Source organism: Onychostoma macrolepis, chromosome 13, assembly GCF_012432095.1.
Source record: "Onychostoma macrolepis isolate SWU-2019 chromosome 13, ASM1243209v1, whole genome shotgun sequence".
Classification (NCBI taxonomy): domain Eukaryota; kingdom Metazoa; phylum Chordata; class Actinopteri; order Cypriniformes; family Cyprinidae; genus Onychostoma; species Onychostoma macrolepis.
The window spans coordinates 12,197,332-12,220,873 of NC_081167.1; the positions used below are offsets into that span (position 1 = coordinate 12,197,332).

The 23,542-nt window shown below is 36.8% G+C and overlaps 4 protein-coding genes and 2 long non-coding RNA genes across 9 annotated transcripts; 5 read left to right on the plus strand and 1 right to left on the minus strand.

The window, feature by feature from the left end:
• Positions 1 to 115: 115 nt before the first annotated feature.
• manba (mannosidase, beta A, lysosomal) lies at positions 116 to 8,396 on the plus strand. 2 transcript variants are annotated; one of them, XM_058795786.1, is made up of 18 exons: positions 116 to 179; positions 309 to 481; positions 567 to 661; positions 803 to 908; positions 1,040 to 1,213; positions 1,408 to 1,531; positions 1,646 to 1,815; positions 2,215 to 2,319; positions 2,404 to 2,555; positions 2,679 to 2,796; positions 2,879 to 2,965; positions 3,881 to 4,048; positions 4,124 to 4,342; positions 4,631 to 4,795; positions 4,985 to 5,129; positions 5,280 to 5,425; positions 7,509 to 7,769; positions 7,952 to 8,396. In XM_058795786.1, the coding sequence occupies exons 2-18, from the start codon at positions 398 to 400 to the stop codon at positions 8,180 to 8,182; spliced, it is 2,550 nt and encodes an 849-aa protein (XP_058651769.1). In that variant the 5' UTR covers positions 116 to 179; positions 309 to 397; the 3' UTR covers positions 8,183 to 8,396. The 2 variants fall into 2 exon arrangements, with proteins under 2 accessions (XP_058651769.1, XP_058651768.1); XM_058795785.1 differs by having other exon boundaries at positions 129 to 481.
• A 136-nt stretch (positions 8,397 to 8,532) lies between these two features.
• slc39a8 (solute carrier family 39 member 8) lies at positions 8,533 to 17,768 on the plus strand. Its single transcript, XM_058795787.1, has 8 exons — positions 8,533 to 9,124; positions 10,134 to 10,308; positions 11,014 to 11,183; positions 11,369 to 11,491; positions 11,579 to 11,755; positions 12,910 to 13,114; positions 13,195 to 13,379; positions 15,881 to 17,768. The coding sequence occupies exons 1-8, from the start codon at positions 8,975 to 8,977 to the stop codon at positions 16,028 to 16,030; spliced, it is 1,335 nt and encodes a 444-aa protein (XP_058651770.1). The 5' UTR covers positions 8,533 to 8,974; the 3' UTR covers positions 16,031 to 17,768.
• LOC131552186 (uncharacterized) lies at positions 15,943 to 21,448 on the minus strand. The gene is made up of 3 exons (XR_009273922.1): positions 21,314 to 21,448; positions 20,666 to 20,736; positions 15,943 to 16,021 (listed from the first exon to the last, which is right to left on the minus strand). It is a non-coding gene; the product is annotated as an uncharacterized LOC131552186 (long non-coding RNA).
• LOC131552185 (uncharacterized) lies at positions 18,376 to 19,167 on the plus strand. Its single transcript, XR_009273921.1, has 3 exons — positions 18,376 to 18,430; positions 18,530 to 18,594; positions 18,791 to 19,167. It is a non-coding gene; the product is annotated as an uncharacterized LOC131552185 (long non-coding RNA).
• On the plus strand, positions 19,213 to 20,427 carry LOC131552184 (PWWP domain-containing DNA repair factor 4-like). The gene is made up of 4 exons (XM_058795792.1): positions 19,213 to 19,374; positions 19,474 to 19,562; positions 19,644 to 19,713; positions 19,887 to 20,427. Exons 1-4 carry the CDS (start codon positions 19,240 to 19,242, stop codon positions 19,902 to 19,904), a joined length of 312 nt encoding a protein of 103 aa, XP_058651775.1. The 5' UTR covers positions 19,213 to 19,239; the 3' UTR covers positions 19,905 to 20,427.
• nat8 (N-acetyltransferase 8) lies at positions 20,672 to 23,332 on the plus strand. Of its 3 annotated transcripts, none has more exons than XM_058795788.1 (3): positions 20,713 to 20,808; positions 20,972 to 21,072; positions 21,350 to 23,332. In XM_058795788.1, the coding sequence occupies exon 3, from the start codon at positions 21,353 to 21,355 to the stop codon at positions 22,019 to 22,021; it is 669 nt and encodes a 222-aa protein (XP_058651771.1). In that variant the 5' UTR covers positions 20,713 to 20,808; positions 20,972 to 21,072; positions 21,350 to 21,352; the 3' UTR covers positions 22,022 to 23,332. The 3 variants fall into 3 exon arrangements, with proteins under 3 accessions (XP_058651772.1, XP_058651771.1, XP_058651774.1); XM_058795791.1 differs by having other exon boundaries at positions 20,761 to 20,808; positions 20,997 to 21,072; XM_058795789.1 differs by lacking the exon at positions 20,972 to 21,072 and having other exon boundaries at positions 20,672 to 20,808.
• Positions 23,333 to 23,542: the final 210 nt, after the last annotated feature.

The following is a 23,542-nucleotide window of genomic DNA, read 5'->3' on the forward strand; positions in this document are numbered from 1 at the left end:
ATTGTTAAAATTCTATCATTATATTTAAATGCAATTAATATACTTAAATTATTTTTGTAGAATATTTGACAACCACATACCCTTAACGCCACCGGATGTTTTTGCATCCACGTGAGAGAGCAGCTGATCGCTTGTGCTTTTGATTTGAACCGGGAAGTGGAGCAGAAAACAGCAGGGCGGTGTGTTTATGGCTTCACGTCCCGTGATTCAACTATATAATACAGAAATGACTTTGGTAGTATCGAGTCTGCCATGAGCAATAAACATGAATTATGTGGTGTGGTCTTTTGCGTGCTTTTACCTTTTAGAGGTCCCTTTCCTTGACTGCGCACTTGCTGAAGTGAAGAGTCCCAGTCTGGGAGTTGATATTATCTCTCTGGACGGGAAATGGCAGCTGATGAACTCAAACTCATCTGTTTCTCTCAGTGCGGAGGTGCCAGGCTGTGTTCATACGGCTCTGCAGCGTCAGGGATTCATTTTGGTATAAACACATTTTCTGAAGTCAGTATTAACAGTCCAAACACTGCGAAATTAGTGTTCCTCAAACCTTCATTCTGTGTCAACAGGATCCATATTATAGGTTTAATGACCTGGCCTACAGATGGATTTCACTTGACAACTGGATTTACACTACATCCTTCTCAGTACCTTCTCATGTTAGGTGAGTCAGCAGCCCTCAAAGTCCAACTAAACCTACCCTCTGATCTAGAGCTAGTTATGTCAAGGATATGATTTATGATATGATAACAATAGTGTGATATTTAGACAGTACCCCAGAATGAATACAATGTACTCTTTACAGAGGAAAAGGGAAAGCCGTCCTAGTGTTTGAAGGAGTGGACACAGTCTCAACAATTTCTCTCAATGGAGTCACCATCGGAAAGACAGACAACATGTTCCGCAGATATGTAAATGAAAAATTGTTTAGTACATAAGTACAAGTTTTTTTGAATTGTGCTTTATATGTATGTTTACAAACTCTAGCATAATAACAACAACGGTAGTCCTTAAATATTTGTCCTTAATTTTTTTTTTTGAGGATTTTGAAGTCACTGGATTGCTGAAGGATGAAGAGAATGTTCTCCAGGTGTGGATTATGTCAGCTGTGATTTACGCATCTCAGAAGAGTCATGCCCACACTGAATACAGGGTACCACCTGATTGTCCTCCTCCTGTACAGAAAGGAGAGTGTCATGTTAACTTTATCAGAAAGGTACAAACAATGTCACACTCGCAAACCCAAAAAGTTCATTAGAGTATATGGCGATACCTCTTTTTTGTTGTTGTTGAAGTACTGAGGTTAAATAAATATATATCCAATATGAATTTAATTAATTAAATAACATACTAAAAAACGCTATTGTTATTGGTTTCCTAATTGAGGTTTTGGTCTCTTGGTGTTTGCAGGCTCAAAGCTCATTTAGCTGGGACTGGGGTCCATCTTTCCCCACTCTGGGCATCTGGAAGGGAGTTCGCCTGGAAGTCTTCAACACTTCAAGGGTTCTCAGTTATACCACAAATCCAAAATATGGTACACACACATATTTGCATATGAAGGAGAAGGGGTTTTAGATATTAATATAATAGCAAAACCCTCTTTCTTCTGTATTCTTGTCCATGTTTTTCTGTCTTTCTCTGTATCCAGACTTTGAACATTCAAGCTGGAATGTTGAAGTGGAATTGTTCTTCGATGTTTTTGTTGCATCTAAGGGTCTTGTCCATCTGTCCATACCATTACTGCAGTCAAAGGCAGAATTTCAACTGTCTCTTACACCTGGGCAGAGTAAAAAGTCTTTTGTCTTACAGCTCAATCAGGTGAGATCAGGCCTAGTTTGCTTCTTTATGACCACCGCATGTCATTTTAACATACATTTCAGAGGAAATATCACATGTATAACTGTTATTTTATTATCATCGAGATAGTATTATAGTTTTTAATTAATATTTCAAATTAGTTTTATTTTTTATTTTCTGTTTTAATTTTAGTTTGTTATTTTTGTATATATATATATATATATATATATATATATATATATATATATATATATATATATATGTGTGTCTTGTAGAGTTTTATTAATTTTTATTTCAGTTTTATTATTTTAATCGTTTAAATATTTAATTTCAAATAATGTAAATATTTTAATGATTTTAGTCTTAGTTAACATTAATAACCTTGATATATATGAGGATAACTAATGTGTTCACTTTAAGAGTGTCAGTTTGTGGTGGCCGTTTGGACATGGAGAGCAGTTTCTATATTACCTGACTATAGATGTCAACTTGGAGGGTGGAGAGACATTTAATGCAGACCGATTGGTAATGTCTCTCTCTGTTTATTTTATTTATTTTTTTTTCTCAATCTGCATCATTTCACTCTTGTGTTGTGGTTTTCTGTTTCAGGTTGCGTTCCGCACAGTGGAGTTGGTCCAGGAGCCTATACCCACCTCCCCTGGCCTCAGCTTCTACTTCCGGATCAATGGGAAACCAATTTTCCTGAAGGGGTCGAACTGGATTCCTGTTCATGCCTTTCAGGACCAAGTGACCACTGACATGTGAGTAGATTTACAGCCTAAAACAGCCTAGTTCAATGGCCAGACTGAATTTTGTTTAATGTAAAATCACTTTGAAACTTTGAAACCAAGTCATCTTGTCATGTTTCTGCATTGGCATTGCAGGATCACAATCCTGCTCCGGTCTGCACAGAAGGCCAATATGAATGCTTTAAGAGTGTGGGGTGGTGGAGTGTATGAGCAAGACATCTTCTACAGCCTGTGTGATATGTATGGAATCATGGTAAGCTTATTATATGACATCCTCCACCTGTGACATGCTTTAAATGATAATGGATTTGATTATTTGTTTGCTCTCATGTCAGATTTGGCAGGACTTCATGTTTGCCTGTGCATTGTACCCTACAGAAAAGGATTTTATACAGACCGTGAGGGAAGAGGTCACTCAGCAGGTTTGCATACATTGTCATGTTCACCGCAAATAAATGACAAATAAATTGGTTAATAACATATTAAGAGTGTTTAGAAACATTTTCAAGAAAAGCTTAAATGGAATGATTCTAAAATTTCATGTTGTGAGTCTATATTTTAATAGAACAATTATATATTTTTTCCCATATATCTTGAATACTGTGAGTGTACATTCCTTAATCGTTATTTTAAAGCAATAGTTCACCAAAAAAATTAAAATTGTCGTCATTTACTCACCCTCATGTCGTTCCAAATCTATATGAGTTTCTTTCTTATGTTAAACACAAAAGAATATACTTTATTAAAGTATTTAGTACAAATATCATGTATTATCACTATTATAAATTGTTGTTAATTGAAATAAAATGGAAACATATATTATATATAAAATATTAGATTATATATAAATATATTATATGAAAAAATAAAACCATTAAATGATAATTAGAAATGTTGCTTGGCAACAAAAAAATAGAATAAGTTTTTAGTAAGTACTAAATTTACTAAAATTAAAATAAAAAAATCAAAGCTCAATATAAACCTGAAAAAAAAAAACTAATAGAAATGACAAAACTCCATAAGAAAACATAAAATACAAGCTAATCAAAAATATTAAGTATTATGATAATATAAATAATACTAATAACACTGCTGCAAGGGTCAAATGTTTCTTAACTATTATTAAGAGAAAGCAAGACATGTTTGACATTTATGCCCCCCAAAATATTTCAAAATTAATTTGAATTAAAAAATTAGAAGAAGTGTATTCAAGCCATCGTATGTGTGAATTGCATTTTTAATGTATCTCTTGAATAAATGACACATCCAGGAGAAAGAAAATGAGCATCATTGACCCACCGGTTATTATTTACAATTACATGGACCTTTTTTTTCAGGTCCGACGGTTGAAATCTCACCCCTCTGTGGTCATCTGGAGTGGGAACAATGAGAATGAAGCTGCCATAGCAACTGACTGGTTCAACATATCTGTTGCTGCACGACCGCTGTATGTGAAGGACTATGTCAATCTGTATGTTGAGAACATCAGAGACATCGTTCTGCAGGTGAGACTGAGATACACACAATAACATTAAAGTACCTTCTTAAGCCATACCAAAGGATGCTGTGCTTTAATTCAGGAGGACAGCACCCGTCCTTTTCTGGTATCCAGCCCAACCAATGGGGTTGAGTCTGAGAAGGAAGGCTGGGTGGCTGAGGACCCCTATGACCCCCACTATGGAGACACCCACTTCTACAGCTATTACAAGGATTGCTGGGACTGGACTGCTTTCCCTCGCACTCGCTTTGCTTCTGAGTATGGCTTCCAGTCCTGGCCTTCATTGTCCACACTTAGTAAGGTACTAGACTTAATACAAATCTGTCTGCTTTTTGAGAGTTAACAGTCGCAGTATGGAACACCTAGTACTAGTTTATGTTCTGATCCCAATGAAACTGTACTCTTTTTAAGTACACATAATGGCCTTTTGTTTCATTAATATTTCACTATCCGCAAGCACATTTTTTAATATAAATATAATGTAGATTTGAAGTGCACTACAAGTGCACATTTAGTACAATTAAGCATGCTTCTTTTTCAAAGGGGAATGTAACACCATCAAACACCCTTGTTTTTCAACTTCAACCAGGTTTCAGTGACTTCAGACTGGGATTTCAGCAGCAATTTCTCAGCTCATCGTCAGCATCATGAAGATGGAAATCAGCAGATGCTAAAGCAAGCAGAACTACATTACATTCTCCCTAACAGCACAGACCCGGTGCAGAGATACAGAGACACTATTTACATCACTCAGGTGAACACACACTTATCACCTTTAAGCTGAAAGAAATAAAATTTTAAAATATACTAAAATAGCTATTTTAAATAGTAATGATATTTCACAATATTACTGTTTTGACTATTTTTGATCAAATAATTGCATCCAATCCTACCAACTCCACATTTTTGAACAGTAGTGGATGACACACTTTGGTTTGAACAGGTGATGCAGGCACAGTGTGTGAAGATCCAAACAGAATTCTACCGCCGCAGCCGCAGTGACATTGTTAAGGGGAAAGGTCATACGATGGGCACTCTTTACTGGCAGCTTAATGACATTTGGCAGGGGCCCTCCTGGTCCTCTGTAGGTAAATGAATCATGTACATGACTGCCACTCTTCATCACCATATAGAAGAAAGCATGCTTGCTTACTGAAAGTAATTTGTCATTTATATGTGCACGTGATCATGCAAAGCCAAAGTATGCTTGTTGACTGGAAAATCTCTTGTACATTCAGAGTTTGGCGGTAAATGGAAAATGCTACACTACTGGGCTACAGATTTTTATGCTCCTATACTCTCAGCGGGGTTTGAGGATAAGGGAGACCTGCTGATCTATGCTGTCTCTGACAGCCACTCTGAGAAGCACACGGTCAAAGCTAAGGTAAGATGGGTTTTTTTTGTAACATTGACTGTTGTTGGTTTTTTTTATTTATATCATGATCAGAGAATGTTCAAATTGTATGACATTTTTAATTTAGTAATGCAAATCGATTTATGGAAAATTTACTCACCCTCAGTCCATCCAAGATGTAGATGAGTTTGTTTCTTCATCAGATTTGGAGAAATGTAGCATTACATCACTTGCTCACCAGTGGATTTCATGTGCAGTGAATGTGTGCAGTTAGAATAAGGGTTCAAAAAGCTGATGAAAATCTTGTCTTGTGAAGTGAAAAGCTGCTTGTTTGTAATAAAAAAAAAATCCATTGTTAGGATGTTTTTAACTTCGAAAACGGTTCCTCTATGCCTTGTCTGAATTATGAGAGAAATATGCACAATTTAAGCACTGTTTACAATTAAAAACAGACAAAAACAGTTCTAAACGTCTGGAAAACGGTGGAACGTCGGATAGGTGGAACCTTCAAATTTTGTAACAGTACACCTTTATGGCACAATTTTAATTTTGTATGCGGAAATCGTCCATTTGTCCAACCCTCTTGGTCCTCTTTGGGTGTAAACACATGCGGTGATATATATGATAACCAGGGCTTATGTTCATTTCAGACATTAAGAACCAAATTTTGTCTACCAGCATCCGCATATTTTGTCTTTCTTCAATTACGTTCTGCTCTCAAAGCGTATGGAGTTCCTTGGGCATCTCCCATTTCCTCTCATCCTATGCAAGATTGGATTGCACCATCTGTTGGTCGGCCGTCTGTTTCTTTAATATATAATATAGATTATTGATTGCATTACAAAACCTCTTTCTATTAAAACTATTTGGAATAGGGAATTATCTGACCTTAATTTGTCTGTCGACTGGGAGAGAGTGTGGTCTAATCTCAGTTTAACATCTAAAAATCTGGCTCATCGTCTTATTCACTTCAAAGTCATTCATAGAGCATACATAACTCCTTACAAAAGATTTAAAATGAAACTACAACCGAATCTCAACTGCCATATATGTAATACTACATCGTCAGGTACTTTTCTGCATATGTTTTGGGAATGTCCTGTCGTCATCAGTCTATGGACACATGTAAACCTGGTTCTATCATCCTTACTGCATATTGATTGGTCTGTTAATCCAAGTTTGTGGCCTCTGTATTACTTCAATGCAAAAGAGAATGTTGTTTGCTGGTTTTACAGCTGCAAAGAAGACAATAATACAAAACTGGTTTACACCGCACATGTGTGGAAAAACATATTGGATCCGTAGCCTCCTGCAAATAGTGACTTGTGAATGTACAACAGCACGAATCAATGGGGCCAAGCCTTCTACCATTGATGCTTGGCAATGCTTTCTCTTTGATATACGTGACTGTATAAAGGAGTGACTTTTATGTTTTTCTTGTCCTTCCCTCTCTCCCTCCCTTTGACTGGACTTTGAGATATTGAGTATGTGTCTGTTGTTGTTGTTTTTTTTTTGTTTTTTTTATTATTTTGTATTTTTTATTTATTTGTTTATTTGTTTTGGATGTTATGTATGAAAAATAAAAAATGTTGATAACAAAAAAAACAGTTCTAAACAAATATGTTGTTGGATTTTGATGTGAGAGGGGAAACAGTGGATAGACTTTTCACTGGAGGAAGTGTTATTATGGACTTTAAAGCAATGCTTTAAAGTCAAAACGCCTCGATGGACTTTATTGCAAATGCGCAGCTTTTTGTTAATTGATGTTTTCATCAGCTGTTTGGACTGCAGAGCAAGTGAGCATCTAATGCTAAATTTCTCCAAATCTGTTCAGATGAAAAACAAACTAATCCACATCTTGGATGGCCTGAGGGTGAGTAAATTTTCAGCAAATTTCCATTTCTGGTCAAACTATTAGTTTAATAAAACATTCATACTATATCTCTAAACTAGCCCAAAACCATGTTCCTCATTCTTTGTGTTGGACAGACCTCATCTAGTACCACAAGACTTTCCGGTGCTATAGCGTAAACATTTTCATCTTGTGTTTACTTGCATTAGTTTATTTCTGAATTTTGACCAGAAGTTATATTATTTATACTCATGTTCACAGGTGAAATTACACAGCTGGAGCAGCTTTAACGCTGTGTGTTCTTTAGAGTCCAACGTGACTACAATAAAAGCAGGAGGAAGCACCCTTGTGTTTCAGCACTCTATATCTGCTCTGCTGACGCAATGTGGGAACTGCACACGGCGCTCATGCATAGTTGCTTTTCATCTCAGTAGTCCGGAAGGTCAAATGATCAGCCCTCACAATCACATCTTCCTCAGCTCTCCACGATATGCAGAGGGTTTGCAGAAACCCAACATCACAGTAAGAACCATCACACACCATTTGCAAACACACCCACCTTAGATGATTCACTCATTTAGGCCTACTACATTCCTAAAATATGTTTCTTTACAAACAGAGATGTTACTGAACGCAAAGAGCTTGTCCTTAAGAAATCGAATTCCTCAACTGACTGACAGCTTTATTTTCTTTGTATATTGCAGTTTACTGTAAAGGACACTGGAATTGTGCAGAACTTTTTTGTGACTCTGCACTGCTCCTTTCCTGCTGTGTATGTTTGGCTGGATGTTGATAATATTCCTGGTCACTTTGATGTCAATGGCTTCCTGATGCTGTCCAAAAAGTCCACAGTTATTTTTGGAGCATGGAGACCTACCACTGCTGAAGAAATCACTGCAAATCTTCATATCACGTCTCTCAGGGATGTCTACTGATTTTATGATATTCTTGTCAAGTTGTCTGAATGACAGCTTCTTTAAAATCAACTATACAAAGCAAATTAATAAAAGATTTTGGTGCACTGTTAATTATTAGGCTACTTTTATATACATATTAAAATATTATTTTTCTAACCATATAAAAACAAAGTGCATAGTCCATTGTTGTGAAATAATGAATCAACTGAAATAAATGTTTTACAATAATATATTTAATCTCTTTATATTTTGATTTTTACTTAATAACGTGACTATTTTTGGAAAACACAAGTCATGATTGGTCCGTAATGTTGATAAAAATAGGCTTGATTGAGAAATGTGTAAATATTGAGATTCTGTTCTTTTCAATGGCTGATCACTTGAAAGTTACTCAAGTCAGACCTGAACACGTTGCAAGAATGTCTGGAAAAGCGCAAACAAAGGCTTCATTGACACACGGAGTGATGGCTGGTATAGCAGTGTTTGGGCAACAGCATGTCGCTGTTCTTTGACTTTGACCCTCCGTCCAGCAGCAGTTTCCTCGCGCCATCTCTGCTGAGGAATGAGGTGTAACTTATTCCGCTATCTCTGATTGCGACTGATTAGTAAAGTCGACAAATAGCTGTTCCTCCCACCTCCGGGAGATTGCAACTCATTTCTGAAAAGGAAATGAAAGAATTGGGTTTCTCGTGTATTAACCCGCGGCTTCTGTTATTAGTTCGAACGTGCGCGTGTGGTTTCCATCCGTCTCGACTTTAGACTTGCTCTCGGATAGTTCTGTAAAGTTATTCATATCGAAAGGATAGAACCATGGAGGAAAGTTTTATTCAAAATGTGTTGCGCTTCTACGGTGAAAGCGGTTCGCTGTCCACGGGAAACCTGGAAAACTTTCTGCGCCTCATCACCAGCCGCCGCGCGCCGTCGGTCGATGCTGACGCCAATCCGCTGAAGAACACCGAGGTAATGAAGATGCGTCCCGTCTCACACACATCTACCCCTTCGACTCACTCTTTCTGTTAGGATTTTTTTCCATTATAATATAAAAATGCAAGTGGAAAGTTTATATCTGTTTGTTTTGGCAAACAGCGCTTTATCTATTAGAACATACAAGCAACACAAGAGAAAATAAATATTTTGCATGGTCGAATTTGTTGGAGAGCCTCAGCCCGAATATAGATTACCTTTTCATCATTATGGAATTATTTTGCCTTTGTGGATGGAGAGCACGAGGCCTCTCTTTTCTGTTTGGCTAACGGGACGCACCTCTACCTGTTTTGAAAAAAAATAATATTTATAGCAGCATCTTAATTTGACAAAATGTGGGAACTTGTTTTCAGTTACATCTTGAGGCATAAGGATTATAGGACTTGTTTATTTGATTTTAATCACCCCTTATTCTTTCTTTCTATTTTGATCTAACTATTGGCGATCCGCATAGTTTGGTGTATCGATGTATTTTGTTTTACTTAATACATGTACAAAACAAAATATGTGTATTTTCATGTATTTGTGCATTATGTATTGTTATTGGTTTGGAAGCCGAAAATCTGATTTATAAAATTCAAAATATTTACTTGAAAGCTGTCTAATTTAAATTAGAGTAGATATATAAATAAACGAGATGAAAATATATAGGTACTGTTTAACTCTGGCTACATAAATAACTGGTTTCTTAAAAATAAAGTTAAAATGTTTTTATTTATTTTTTAATGAAAACAGGGGGTTCCTGTAAAGTATGATAACCTCATTAAATAAATGAACTGAAACTCCATATAGTTTCAACTGATATTTATACATGGAATAAAACCAAACCAAACCATATTTTGCATATCAAACATTATATTCAGTAATAATTTTGTTTAACTGGTGTTGCTTACTAGACATGAGACATGTTTTGTCCCATGTCTCAAGAATCAGTGCCACATTGTAATTCTTGATGATGCAAATGTTAAATTTGTTTTTTTGGTAGTGTTCTTCATTGTTAGAGCTGTTGTCAGCCTTTGGACTGAGCAATGCTTCTGCCGTTAGTCTCAATGATCTGGAGATGATGTGTCCAGCTATTCTCAGTCAGGTCCTGCTCCCTGCCTGCCCTTACACCTCCCCCTCAAACCGTAATGATTCTTCATTGTTACCTGATCACAAAGGTGAGTATGATTACCACAAATGGCTTCACCTTGGTGCAAGTGACAATCAAATGTGCTGTATGGAGCCAGGAAAATATATTTTGAGTAATGAGGAAATGGGCAGAGATTACAATAACACCTCTGGAGACCATATCATATCTGGAGACTATATCTTGTTTTATCATTTTATCAGTGAGTTACAGATTGATTTCCTAGTATTTATTTTGGGAGTACAGTGTATTTACTCAAGCAAGAAATACACACTGTGTAATCATGGTTTTGCCCTTTTTGCTTATGAATCATAATGGTTAAAAGTTAATATTATCACCACTCCACACATTACACACACATTCTTTTAGAGAGCAAACACTTGAACTGATAAGTGGATTTTCCATGACCCATCGTCACATTGTTGATTCACTCAAAGGATTTGAACTGTGCAGCATCAGTTTCTCATTTCACATTCAGAAAAAACAGCCTTTGTCTGATCACATTTCATATGGTAATGATGTCCTCACTAACAGACTGTACAAGAGATAGTATTTTACTTCACTGCATCCCAGTACCGAAACCTAATGCACTTCCTGTGTTGGGATGCAGCGAAGTAGAGCTGCAGTAAATTGTGATAAACTGAAGCTACAGTTTTTCCTCACATCTTGAACTGAATTGATGGAAATAAGTTTCATATGCCTCACTATGTGTAAATCTGTTTCCCCCTTCCTGTAGTTTGGGGTTATGGTTTCCTGGCCGTGACCGTGATAAACTTGGCTGCTCTGTTGGGGTTATTTCTGGTGCCTTTGACTAAAAAAACATATTTTCCAAAAGTCTTGACGTTTTTCATTGCATTGGCCATTGGGACACTGTTTTCAAATGCTGTACTGCAACTTATCCCAGAGGTAAGAATGAGTTACAGTGAGATTATGAGATGAGATTTGAGAAATAAAATGGCTTACAAAGGTTTAGATGGAAAAATATGTAGCTCTAGGGGGGGAAACGTTATCAGATTGGCCAAAAACAGTCAATTATTCAAAATCTCCATGCATGCGGTCCTAATTCTTATCTTTTTTTGTCAACTGAACAGGCCCTTGGCTTGGATCCTAAAGATGATAACTATGTGCTAAACGTAGTTGGGATTTTTGGTGGATTTTACATTTTGTTCTTCACTGAACGAGTTTTAAAGATGGTACTGAAAGCAGATCCAGAGGTAAGAGCTTGCATGTGTTTGGACATTATTCACTAGAGCAGATAGAGCTGTTTTCAGACCTAACTCAATGGTTCACCTGCACTGCAGCTGGGACACAGTCATTTCCCTCCCTTGCAGTCAGCTGATGTCACCATCACCACCTTTAGCAATGACGCTGTCATAAATAACATCAGCGGTGACATCATCACAAACAACACCAATCATGAAATGAACTCTATCAATGAAAAGTCCAACAACCCGAGTGAGAGTCCAGCCGTTGAACAGGTAACACACAGAATTCATATGCATAATCAAAAAAAAATAAACATGCAGGATTATCAATCATTAATGCTACACTGCTATTTGCCTGTTAGTACTATTGTGTTATTTTACTCTATATTATGATATTTACTGAATATGGTATTATCTTACTTACAATATGATGTATGATCATGAAAGCAATCCATATACTGATTAATATGCTGAATTATTCCAATACTAGATGTTAAGATCTTAATACAAATTGTGAAATATAAGAGGCCATCCATTGGGCAGTACTGGTGTGGGAACAGAATTTAAGGGGAAGATTTTCAAGGTTGAAAGTGATACAAAATAACACCACTGTTTCGTGGGAAAGCACAGAGAGAGTCTTTTTCCATTGGAGTGTAAACTAATTTAATGTAGCAGATTTTATGTAACCATTTTGATGTAACCATTCTTGAACAATGGCGGATCTGACCAAATCCCACCAATAAAAATGGGCCAAGTGGGCTGGTAATAAATTGTGGCAAAAACAGACAAATTTGGTTAGTAAAAAGGTATAAAAATATGTATGGACAGACAGAGAATTAGAGGCAATGGATGAGGCGGCTGTCTTCTCGGCTTTGTTTAATAAAGTCTTATTTTGGCATCTGAAACTCTGCTTTTTGAGCTTCTCTGACTTCATTGAAGAAATCTACTCTCTCGAGCCACGACAGTACCCAGAGATGCTTGTTTACCAGATCCTCCAGGAAATGTGCATGATTTCCTGATGTAGTGAAAGCACAATACATTTTAGATTAAAGATGAATGATTTACAGAAGCGCATTATTGATCTTGCATGTGGTTATATGCTCAACTGCTGTTTGTTTACTTTGTCTCCTTCAGTTGTCTCAGAAATGTTCATTCACCATCTAATAATATTTAAACTAATGCCATCCACACAGTTAAAGCACAGTTGTGTTCCACCACAAATTTTTATTTTTTTGGTAAACATCTGCTAGACTACACAAGTCCGAATTTACTTCTTATAATAGCAACTTTAGGCCTATATGTCAGAATATAACTTTAAAAGCCACAATTGTGACTATATTTCTTGTGATAGTGGCATTTTTACCTTTATTACATTAGGGCAGATCAGAATGATTTAACAGTGTCTGTTTTCTGTTAAATTTGTGCAGAATGCATGTGTGTTATTAACTTGTCGCTGGCTGAAAGGGGATGGAATGTCTAATATAAAGACTGTGGCGTGGATGATCACTGTCAGTGACGCTGTGCATAACTTCATCGACGGTCTGGCCATCGGAGCGTCCTTCACACTCTCTCTACTCACCGGCTTCAGCACCTCTATTGCCATCTTCTGTGAAGAGTTCCCTCATGAGCTGGGTAAAACACAGACATAGAGACCTATCATCAAAAGATCATATCATTTTTTAATGTCAGATTTTCTTTCTGTCTCTCTGTAGGTGATTTTGTGATTCTGTTGAACTCCGGTATGAGTGTTGGTCAGACTGCGTGTTTTAATTTGCTGTCAGCGATGTGCTGTTATCTCGGTCTTGCATTGGGGATCCTGCTGGGCCGTAGTTTTGCTCCAAATGCTATCTTTGCCATTGCTGGTGGAATGTTTCTCTATATCTCCCTTGCAGACATGGTAAGACATCTTCTTTCAGTAATGACTGCCTGAATGTACATTATCCCACTTATTACAACTCAGCATAAAACATGTCCATGAAATACTGATTTCAGTTTGAATTAATTTATAGCTTTTATTATACCTTAAGGATTCCACTAAGGAAAAAAAAAAAAAACAGCTGGTGTCATGATAAATCAGATCTTCCCTAGAAATCAAGTTTAAAGAACTTTTAATGGTTTTCTTTCATGCCTGACCACAATTTCTTCAAAATCGCAACATGTCATTTGAACTACATTTTAAAAGCCATTAATATCTGTTTCTTATCAATACCTGCTTAGCCTGATAGCTTAGCTAATACACCACATGTTTACACACATCACAACGATCTTTAAAATAACGTGTTAAATTAAGTGTTAAATAATAAGTGTTTATTAAAGTTGTCGTTCTTATTGTAATTAACAGTTAAATGTAAAATGTAATTTTAAATGTAAAGTCAAAGATAATTACACTGTCCCATTGTTTTTAATGCATTATAAAGCAATTATATATACAGTATCTCACAGAAGTTTAGAAAGATTATATCTTTTCATGTGACAACACTGAAGAAATGACACTTGCTACAATTTAAAGTAGTGAGTGTGCAGCTTGTATAACAGTGTAAATTTGCTGTCCCCTCAAAATAACTCAACACACAGCCATTAATGTCTAAACCGCTGGCCACAAAAGTGAGTACACCCCTAAGTGAAAATGTCCAAATTAGGCTCAAAGTGTCAATATTTTGAGTGGCCACCATTATTTTCCAGCACTGCCTTAACCCTCTTGGGCATGGAGTTCACCAGAGCTTCACAGGTTGACACTGGAGTCCTCTTCCACTCCTCCATGACGACATCACGGAGCTGGTGGATGTTAGAGACCTTGCGCTCCTCCACCTTCCGTTTGATGATGCCCCACAGATGCTCAATAGGGTTTAGGTCTGGAGACATGCTTGGCCAGTCCATCACCTTTACCCTCAGCTTCTTTAGCAAGGCAGTGTTCGTCTTGGAGGTGTGTTTGGGGTCGTTATCATGGTGGAATACTGCCCTGCAGCCCAGTCTCCGAAGGGAGGGGATTATGCTCTGCTTCAGTATGTCACAGTACATGTTGGCATTCATGGTTTCCTCAATGAACTGTAGCTCCCCAGTGCCGGCAGCACTCATGCAGCCCCAGATCATGACACTCCCACCACCATGCTTGACTGCAGGCAAGACACACTTGTCTTTGTACTCCTCACCTGGTTGCTGCCACACACGCTTGACACCATCTGAACCAAATAAGTTTATCTTGGTCTCATCAGACAACAGGCCATTGTTCCAGTAATCCATGTCCTTAGTCTGCTTGTCTTCAGCAAACTATCTGCGGGCTTTCTTGTGCATCATCTTTAGAAGAGGCTTCCTTCTGGGAACGACAGCCATGCAGACCAATTTGATGCAGTGTGCGGCGTATGGTCTGAGCACTGACAGGCTGACCCCCCACCCCTTCAACCTCTGCAGCAATGCTGGCAGCACTCATATGTCTATTTCCCAAACACAACCTCTGGATATGACACTGAGCACGTGCACTCAACTTCTTTGGTCGACCATGGCGAGGCTTGTTCTGAGTGGAACATGTCCTGTTAAACCACTGTATGGTCTTGGCCACCGTGCTGCAGCTCAGTTTCAGGGTCTTGGCTTATAGTCTTACCATCTTTATGTAGAGCAACAATTCTTTTTTTCAGATCCTCAGAGAGTTCTTTGCCATGAGGTGCCATGTTGAACTTCCAGTGACCAGTATGAGAGAGTGAGAGCGATAACACCAAATTTAACACATCTGCTCCCCATTCACACCTGAGACCTTGTAACACTAACAAGTCACATGACACAGGGGAGAGAAAATGGCTAATTGGGCCCAATTTGGACATTTTCACTTAGGGGTGTACTCAATTTTGTGGCCAGCGGTTTAGACATTAATGGCTGTGAGTTATTTTGAGGGGACAGCAAATTTACAGTGTTATACAAGCTGTACACTCACTACTTTACATTGTAGCAAAGTGTCATTTCTTCAGTGTTGTCACATGAAAAGATATAATAAAATATTTACAAAAATGTGAAGGGTTTACTCACTTCTGTGAGATACTGTATATTTTAAATTATTATAGTTTGTGTGTACATGGTACAACTAGATGAAGATCAAATTTTGAGGGAGAACCCAATTTGTCACAACCTGGCCTAGCTATAAAGCAAACATATCAACAATTTTACAGTTTTTTTTAAATCATCTAATGCAAGATGCCACCAGTTGCGTTTGCAAGAAACAAGAATGAGCAAAGTCCGAGCTGTGATACAAGAAAAAGTACAAATTTACCATTGTGTTCACTGTAAAAAAAAAAAAAAAAAATTGAGCAAACTTTAAAAGTTTAAGGCAATCAGCTTCAGCAGATTTTTGAGTTTTCTCAACTTATTTTTTTATGAACTTTCTAATTACAATATTTGCCATTTTTCCAGTTCCCAGAGATGAACAGTATCATGGCTTCACATACCAAAGGTTATCGAGATAGGGTTGTGTTCTTCCTGATCCAAAATGCTGGGCTGCTCACCGGATTCACTGTAATTTTGCTTATTACCCTGTTTGCTGGAGATATCAATCTGGGGTAGAAAGACAGAAGCGAATGAAAGTGAGAAACAAGGAACAATTGTTTTCAGTGCCAGAAACCAAATACTTGAAACAGACACTGTTGGTTTTTCTGTTTGTACAGTATGTTAGACTTGTACTGTATTTGCTGTTGGGAAAAACATAACACAATCATATGGTCCTGGAGTACATGATTTTTATTATATTGTTTAATGAGATTTTGCTGTTGTACTGATGTGAGTGTTAGTGTCTGACGTGAACAGGCAACAATACAGCGCTGTGTGAGGAGGAATTCCTCAGTGGCAGTAGCAGCCTAGCACTGAGTCTCTGAGCAGCTTTGTCATCCAAATGTCAATGCTGAAGCACCTTTTGAGTGAGACCATATCATGTTCACACAGTCTCTAACCAAAGAAAATGAAAGTGAATTTAAACCTTTCATGCCTTTCCATTGAGTTAGAACAAGGTCTGGGATACAAAATGTATTCTACCAAATGTATTTTTTTTTTAAAGATTTAAAAAACAAAATGTACATTGTGAAAAAAGTATTTATTTAAACATTCATCTCTCTAGTTTGTTTTTGTTTGTTGTCTTTCTAGATGGCTTTTTTCCCACTGTCACCTTTAGCTCACTAGTTATAGGCTATATGTGCCATTATTTTATGTAAAACTGCTTTTTAATTGTACTTATTCTGAAAAGAGTTATACAAATAAATATGAATTGAACTAAAGATGTTTCTCCTAAATTTTAACATTGGGCAGAAAATGTTGAGATTTTAACTTTTACACAAAGTATATATTTTTCAGATAATATTTAAATAATTGTTTGCTGTAGTACAATGGCAAGTAAAAGCCAATAAGCTCTCTGTAAGGTTTTGTTTTTTCATACATGGTGTTCTATATATCACTTAAAGTTTTATATTCTATATTTAAATTTAATGTATTTTGCTTTAGGAATGTGACATTTTCCATTTTCCTGTCAATAGTAGTGTTAACTTAAAAAAAAAGAAGAAAAAAAAGTATAAAATAAGTTATTAATTTAATGCTAATATACCACAAAGTATAGTGTTAAAATTTGACACTAATCAATAATCATTAATTAATAATGCCATTACATGCATAAAAACACATCATGACAATCTGTTTCAAGGAATCATGACATATACTGTACATTATGAATCAGTATATATATTCCGACAATTCATAGCAATGTACAGTTCACCAAACACCCATAGCCATCATTATATGCCAGGATACTTCAGTTTTGTTTGTTTTTCTCTACACACTGACCTCCTGATAAGAGTCATATAACAATTAGAGATTTATAACATAATAAAAAAATAATAATTAGCAGAGTGGCACAATTGTAACAAACATGAAAAGTGTTGTTACTGATAAGGGCACCAGGACAATCAGGAAGTTTGTAGATGTGGAACATGGTACATGTGGTGATGCAATTTATGACAACGTATTTGTGCTGCTGTATGACCTGCAAATCATTGCAGGGATAGTCTGATTAAACTGTTCTCATCATGTGTCAGTACACCTTTGGAAATGGTTTCAAATGCAGTGTCATTGAGAATAGTGGTGATCCTGAGTCAAGGGGAGAGCAGGGAAACTGGTCAGCAGTTGAAGTTTGAATCACTTCTAATGTGTGCTGGAAGTAAAACTAAGCAATAAAGGTCACAAAATCAATTATTTCTGTGGTGATAGGGCTTGTTTGTTGTACATGTTTTGGTTACCGCCCCATAGGGCTTTCAATAAAAATGTTATCATCTTTTTTAATCTTTTAATCTAATTTTGTAAATGTACCATAGAAATACAATTGCCTCGCTTTCTCTGTGTCTGTTTTTTTTTGTCCTAGGGTGATAATGACACAGTCATCGTTAGTTTCTGCTTCAGAGGCAGACTATATTTGTTTCTGTCCAGTCGATGGCGCTAGTGTTCATATGTTCAGAGACTGCCGATAGGCCTATATATAGAGAGGATTTGCGGTTTGACCATATTCTTTCTTTGCATTACACTGCCAGTTTATAAAAATCTAATAGCATCTGCAGTTCTCTGAATTTAATTTGAATTTAATGAATTTTAAATGATACTCCTTGTGACTGTCTGAATAATTTAGGAACATGTTTTGATACTCAATCTGTCTTTTGCCAGCCACTAGTGGTCAAGCCAGCGTTATTAGCAGTTGTTGATCATTTTAAAACGAAACAAACAATGCCTAAACTGAACACTGACTTTTAGAACATTATGAAGCTGCAGATTCGGAGCCTGCTGCATCCACAGTCCCGCACCTAGAGTCCCGCATTTTCAGACCCCTCGTTTTTCGAGACAGCGCCTCCTATCAAATTGGATCGGAAAAACATTTGTGTATTTCAGTACACCCTCTCAATGGTCTGTGCCATCGACTTCGATTTCCAAGAGGTAAGTTAATAAAAGGAAATTTATGTTTATTTTATTTACTTTAAGTTTATTTGGTAAAAGTAGAAAACAGTATGACCTTTAACTGGGCATTTATTTCAGGTTGACATGCCCATGATTAGAAAATGGTGGTGCCTTATGCTAATGGAACGATTTCAAATTGACGGGTATGTCAAAAAGTATTGTACATTTTGGTAAAATATTATTCAGAGGTCCCATATATGAGTTCAATTTGTCATATTACTTTTGAATATTTTTTCAATACAACATTTTATTTAGCATGAGTAACAAAACACCCTTAATAACTCTCTTAAGCGACAATTTCTTTTTTCCTATAATTTTTTATTTATTATTTTTTGCAAGCTATGGGCGCAGGTTTGCCTTCTGGACAGACGAGGCAAAATGCTTATTAGAGGCAAAAACTCAACCTCTGTATAGGCTAAAAAGAAGTAGAAGCACCACACAAGATGTCCCACAGCACGTCCAAGCAGTCAGTCCAAGATCGGACAAGAACTGAAGAAGCACTGGTGGACTGCATTGTGACTTCAAAGGGAACAGAGCAGCATTTAGTGGTACTCAAATGGTCATTTTTCACCATTTAAAGATTAGCATTCCTAAATGACTCACCCAGGGCTGTGATCATTGTCAACTTCAACATTGTCAATTGATTATCCAGTATGCTCTTTAGCTATATTTTTAATGGTTATGCCAATTATTCATTGATGGCTTGTGTATATATAAACAACACTTTTGTTTGCCCGCAGGAATGTTCTCAATGGGAAACCATCAAAGTGGTTCCCCTAAAGCCACGTATGCCAGTCTACATGGACAGTGAGCAGCAGTGTGCCATTCTTTTTGAACACCTCAAAGCTCTGCTACACAATTGTAAAACTCAACTGAACTTCACAAATGAAGTGGAGTTCATTTGTAGTTTTCTTTTTCCTGAGGTAGGCCTGCACATGTTTGTCTATTGGATTGTTTCTATTATTGCCATATATGAAATGTTTTATACATTAATTAATTAATGTATTTATTTATATGGACAGGCCATCATTCATGGCCTATGTAAGCTGCAAGCATTATCCTGGCAGGAGGCTGAGGAGGTGTTCCTTCGTGGCCCTACTTATCACCCTAGGTATGCTTGTAATTTGCATTTGCAAAAAAATGTTTATTATTACACAGTATTTTTGACAATGGCATTCATCTTTTATTTTAGTGAAGTTGAGGAATTTGACCGGGTGATTGCAAAAAGAATGAGAAAAGAAGCAACATTTGCCTACCAGAAAGTAATTATTTTACCTTATGCATTTACATTACATTTTACATTTATTCATTTAGCAGACGCTTTTATCCAAAGCGACTTATAAATGAGGAGGTTTTTTGAATGCAATTGAAGACGAAAATAAAGTCACTAACACAATTCTTTCTTCCTTTTTTCTTTGCTTTCTCCTGTTTACAGCAAGATGACAGTGATTAAGGCGATCGTTAAATAAAGTACAGAATTGTTTATTATTGGTGTTTTGTCTATTATTTGAGTTTTGCTTCACATTCAAAATATCAAAAAACAGGTTTTGTAATGTTAGCATGGTATAATGTTAATTAGACCATTATATGTTGAACTGAAAGAAAAAATGGAATTTGAAACATTGTACAAAAACAAACATTGTAGCAATATAATATCACATAATATTTTTCAGAAGATAGTTCAATCTGTATGTGTATCCGTTACATCAATAATTTCCTTTCAATTACACCCACGCTCAAAAAATAAATACTGGGTAATTAGTTAGTTTGAGAACACAATGATTTTTTTTTTTTGCCACATGCATTAAGCAGGGAACGCAAATATTTATTTGGATAACTTTAAATAAAAAGAGACCGTAATACTGCATTCTAATGTTTTCAATGGCATCTGGGTGCGGTTGGATAAGGGTGTTATACGATCTTCCGAACAGCAGGAGGCGCTGTCTCGAAAAACGAGGGGTCTGAGAATGCGGGACTCTGGGTGTGGGACTGTGGATGCAGCAGGCTCCGAGTCTGCAGCTTCATAATGTTGGACTTTTAAACAAATATTAATGAAATTGGACTTTAAATCAAAACCTTGCGATTTTTATAAATGAGTGTTTAAAAATTGCATAATCTGGGCAACAGCACAGTTCCTTGTAAACCCGGTTTTCATACATATACATTCAAGCCAATATCTTAATACTTCATCAAAAAGAAAGAAAAATGTCATACTTTGCCTTGTCCACCAAATGCATCGCACTTTTCCTCCTCTCCAGTGGATGGCGATAGTGCTTCCCCTCAAACTGTCAATTTGAAAGAAAAGAAGTAGAGAACAAAGTAAAGCATTAATTTGAGTAGGATCATTTACAGAACAGGTGAGATAAGTCTATGTTATTTGTTTTAAAATGAACGAAAATGCAGGGGAAAAGCCTAGTTCGTTTCGCATAAATTTAAATGCATATTGTTACAGTTAATTTTCCTTGGAAGGGCCACTGTAAATAAACACTGTAAACACTTCCGTAAACACAAATGCCTTAGATATTTCCTCACTGGCTGCCCGCAGTCATCGAGTAAAGGTCAGTCACCTGGAAATCTCTTCTTATCAAGATCGAGGCGTGCGGGTAATCGAGAAATTTGCTGTGAGTTTCTGTGACACTTTATAATTCATTTGTCTTTGATACAAACACAGACACTAAAGCTGGAAAAGTGAAATAGCACTGTTTATCTAATGTTTTGTTATGCAAAGTACATGCAAAATCTGTTATGCATGTAAATCTATCAGTTAAATCGATATCTAGATCTGAAATGTTGTTCACTTACAAAACATGATAATGACAAGACAAGTGTAATAGGATTTGATGAACATAGTCTTTAGCTTACAGTGTAATTGTTTCTAATGTCATGCTTGATTTGAAGGTCATGGCTGAGGTGCAGATTCGCCGCTACCAAGAGGAAGACCATGAAGAAGTAAAGGAGGTTTTTACTCTCGGGATGAGCGAGCACATCCCAACGTCCTGCATGCACGTTCTCAAACAGCCCCTAGCGCAGATGTTTCTGGGATGTGTGTTTTGCGCCTTGCTGACCAGCTCAATGTCCATCCTATTACCTGTACTAGCAGTCACGCTGCTTTTGGCCGCAGGCAGGCAGGGTGTGAATTATATGTTCACCAAGTACATCCAGACCTCCCTTGAGCAAGATCTCAACCACATTCAGCAGACCTACCTGGATCCACCTAACGCCTGCTTCTGGGTGGCTGAGAGCCAGGGTCGTGTTGTGGGTACAGTAGCGTGTTTGCCTGCTGAGAAAGACCAGAACTTCCTGGAACTGAAGCGGATGTCGGTTAAAAAGACTCACCGTGGACAAGGCATCGCCAAAACGCTCTGCCGTATGGTGGCTGACTTCGCTCGTGAGCGTGGTTTTATAGGAGTACTGCTTCACACGTCGGTGGTCCAGACAGATGCACAGAAGCTCTATGAGCACATGGGATACCAGAAGGTTAGCGAATTTAGTGCTCCGGAGGCGATTGCCAAGCTGACTAATTTCACATTGATAGAGTACCAGCTCATCCTCAAACAACATCACAACTGAGATTGAGATCTCCCACTTCAGCAAGACCACCAAGACCTTTTTGTTTTTTTTACACACTGGTTCAAATCACTAATGAAGCACACCACTATATCTATCTATCTAATTTAAATCATCAACCGTGGAAAAAAAAAGGGAACTTTTCTTTTATAAGGAACTGTTCATAATAGAAAAACATTGATTGTTTAAAAAAAAAAAAAAATCTGATTTGGGATCGTTCACCTATAAATGAAAATTCAGTCATCATTTACTCACCATTTACATGTCATTCCAAACTTGTATCACTTTTGTTTATCTTCAACACAAATGAAGATATTTTTAATGAAACCTAAGAGGTTTCTGTCCCTCCATTGACAGTCCAGGTAACCAAAACCTAGAAAATCCAAAAGGTCATAAAGTTGAACAAATTTAATTTAGGCTTTTATTTTCATCTAAACAATGATCAGCACACATACATAGAGCATATCACATATTGTAAACACGGATGTTCTCAAATGTGTGATATGCGAGTATGTTTATTTTAGCGTGTGACAGATGCACAAGCTTTCATGTTTACCATCTGCAATGTGCTTGATGCATGTGGGTTTATACAACATGTCATCATATAAATTGATCAAAAGATGAAAATATTTGATTAATGTGGATTAGTTTTCTGATGCCTTTATGATCTTTTTGGAAGTTTTGGTTACCTGGACTTTCAATTGAGAGACAGAACCCCCTCAAAAACCTTGAATAAAAGATGTCCAGATCTTGTCCTGTCAGAATATTCATCTCACCACTGAAGCAGAAGCATTTAAGGGCTGTGTGCTTTAGAGTATGTAGTCCTTGAGATTATGTTGGTCAAGGTCATTTCTATTTATTTATTCATAGCCTGTCTACTTCTATGACCCAGTAAATCTGAAAAACAGTAGTTTCCTGTAAGTCAAGTATTTGTATTTGGTTGATGAGAGGCATGAGATGTAAATTCAGTGAAATTGTCAGATGGTGCTGAGCAGGAACTGCTTGCAATGCGAATGATATGTGTTAAATTTCCACTTCCGTGCCGTTGATATTGATTACAATGGCAGCGAGAATGTGAAAATTACTAATCGATATTAATAGTTTAAGCTTATTAATGAAATAACAGAATCATCATCATGTAGTTGACTTTTTTTCTATTCTGTGTTTTTAATTTATTAAAAGATAGAAAAATGTGATTGTTCTGTGACTGAATGTTTAAATAACTCGGAGCATCTGGAAAAAGTTGTTTGTTCTGATAAAACCAAATATAATTTGTTGTAATAACCTAAATCAATAAAAACTTTTATGAATGAACTGTTTTCATGTTTTGATTATAAATATTAATGCATAGAACCGCTTTTCTGAGTTAGATTTGTCATCCTGACTTGATTTGTATTCAGGTTTGATTAGCTCGGTAAGCAACATCAGTGGTCTGAAGGTCATGTGATTTCCTATGGGAAGTTTCACGCCTGGTCCTCTGAATTGAAAAACTCAAATTTAATTATCTTATGTAATAACAAATAA

Coding starts and splice junctions, on each gene's coding strand:
- nat8 (XM_058795789.1), top strand. CDS start 21,353: ATGGCTGAGGTGCAGATTCGCCGCTACCAAGAGGAAGACCATGAAGAA.
- slc39a8 (XM_058795787.1), top strand. CDS start 8,975: ATGGAGGAAAGTTTTATTCAAAATGTGTTGCGCTTCTACGGTGAAAGC. Junction 9,125..10,133: donor ATCCGCTGAAGAACACCGAG/GTAATGAAGATG, acceptor TTTTTTTGGTAG/TGTTCTTCATTGTTAGAGCT. Junction 11,756..12,909: donor AGAGTCCAGCCGTTGAACAG/GTAACACACAGA, acceptor AAATTTGTGCAG/AATGCATGTGTGTTATTAAC.
- manba (XM_058795785.1), top strand. CDS start 266: ATGAATTATGTGGTGTGGTCTTTTGCGTGCTTTTACCTTTTAGAGGTC. Junction 482..566: donor AGCGTCAGGGATTCATTTTG/GTATAAACACAT, acceptor CTGTGTCAACAG/GATCCATATTATAGGTTTAA. Junction 7,770..7,951: donor TGCAGAAACCCAACATCACA/GTAAGAACCATC, acceptor TGTATATTGCAG/TTTACTGTAAAGGACACTGG.
- LOC131552184 (XM_058795792.1), top strand. CDS start 19,240: ATGCCAGTCTACATGGACAGTGAGCAGCAGTGTGCCATTCTTTTTGAA. Junction 19,375..19,473: donor GTAGTTTTCTTTTTCCTGAG/GTAGGCCTGCAC, acceptor TTATATGGACAG/GCCATCATTCATGGCCTATG. Junction 19,563..19,643: donor GGCCCTACTTATCACCCTAG/GTATGCTTGTAA, acceptor CTTTTATTTTAG/TGAAGTTGAGGAATTTGACC.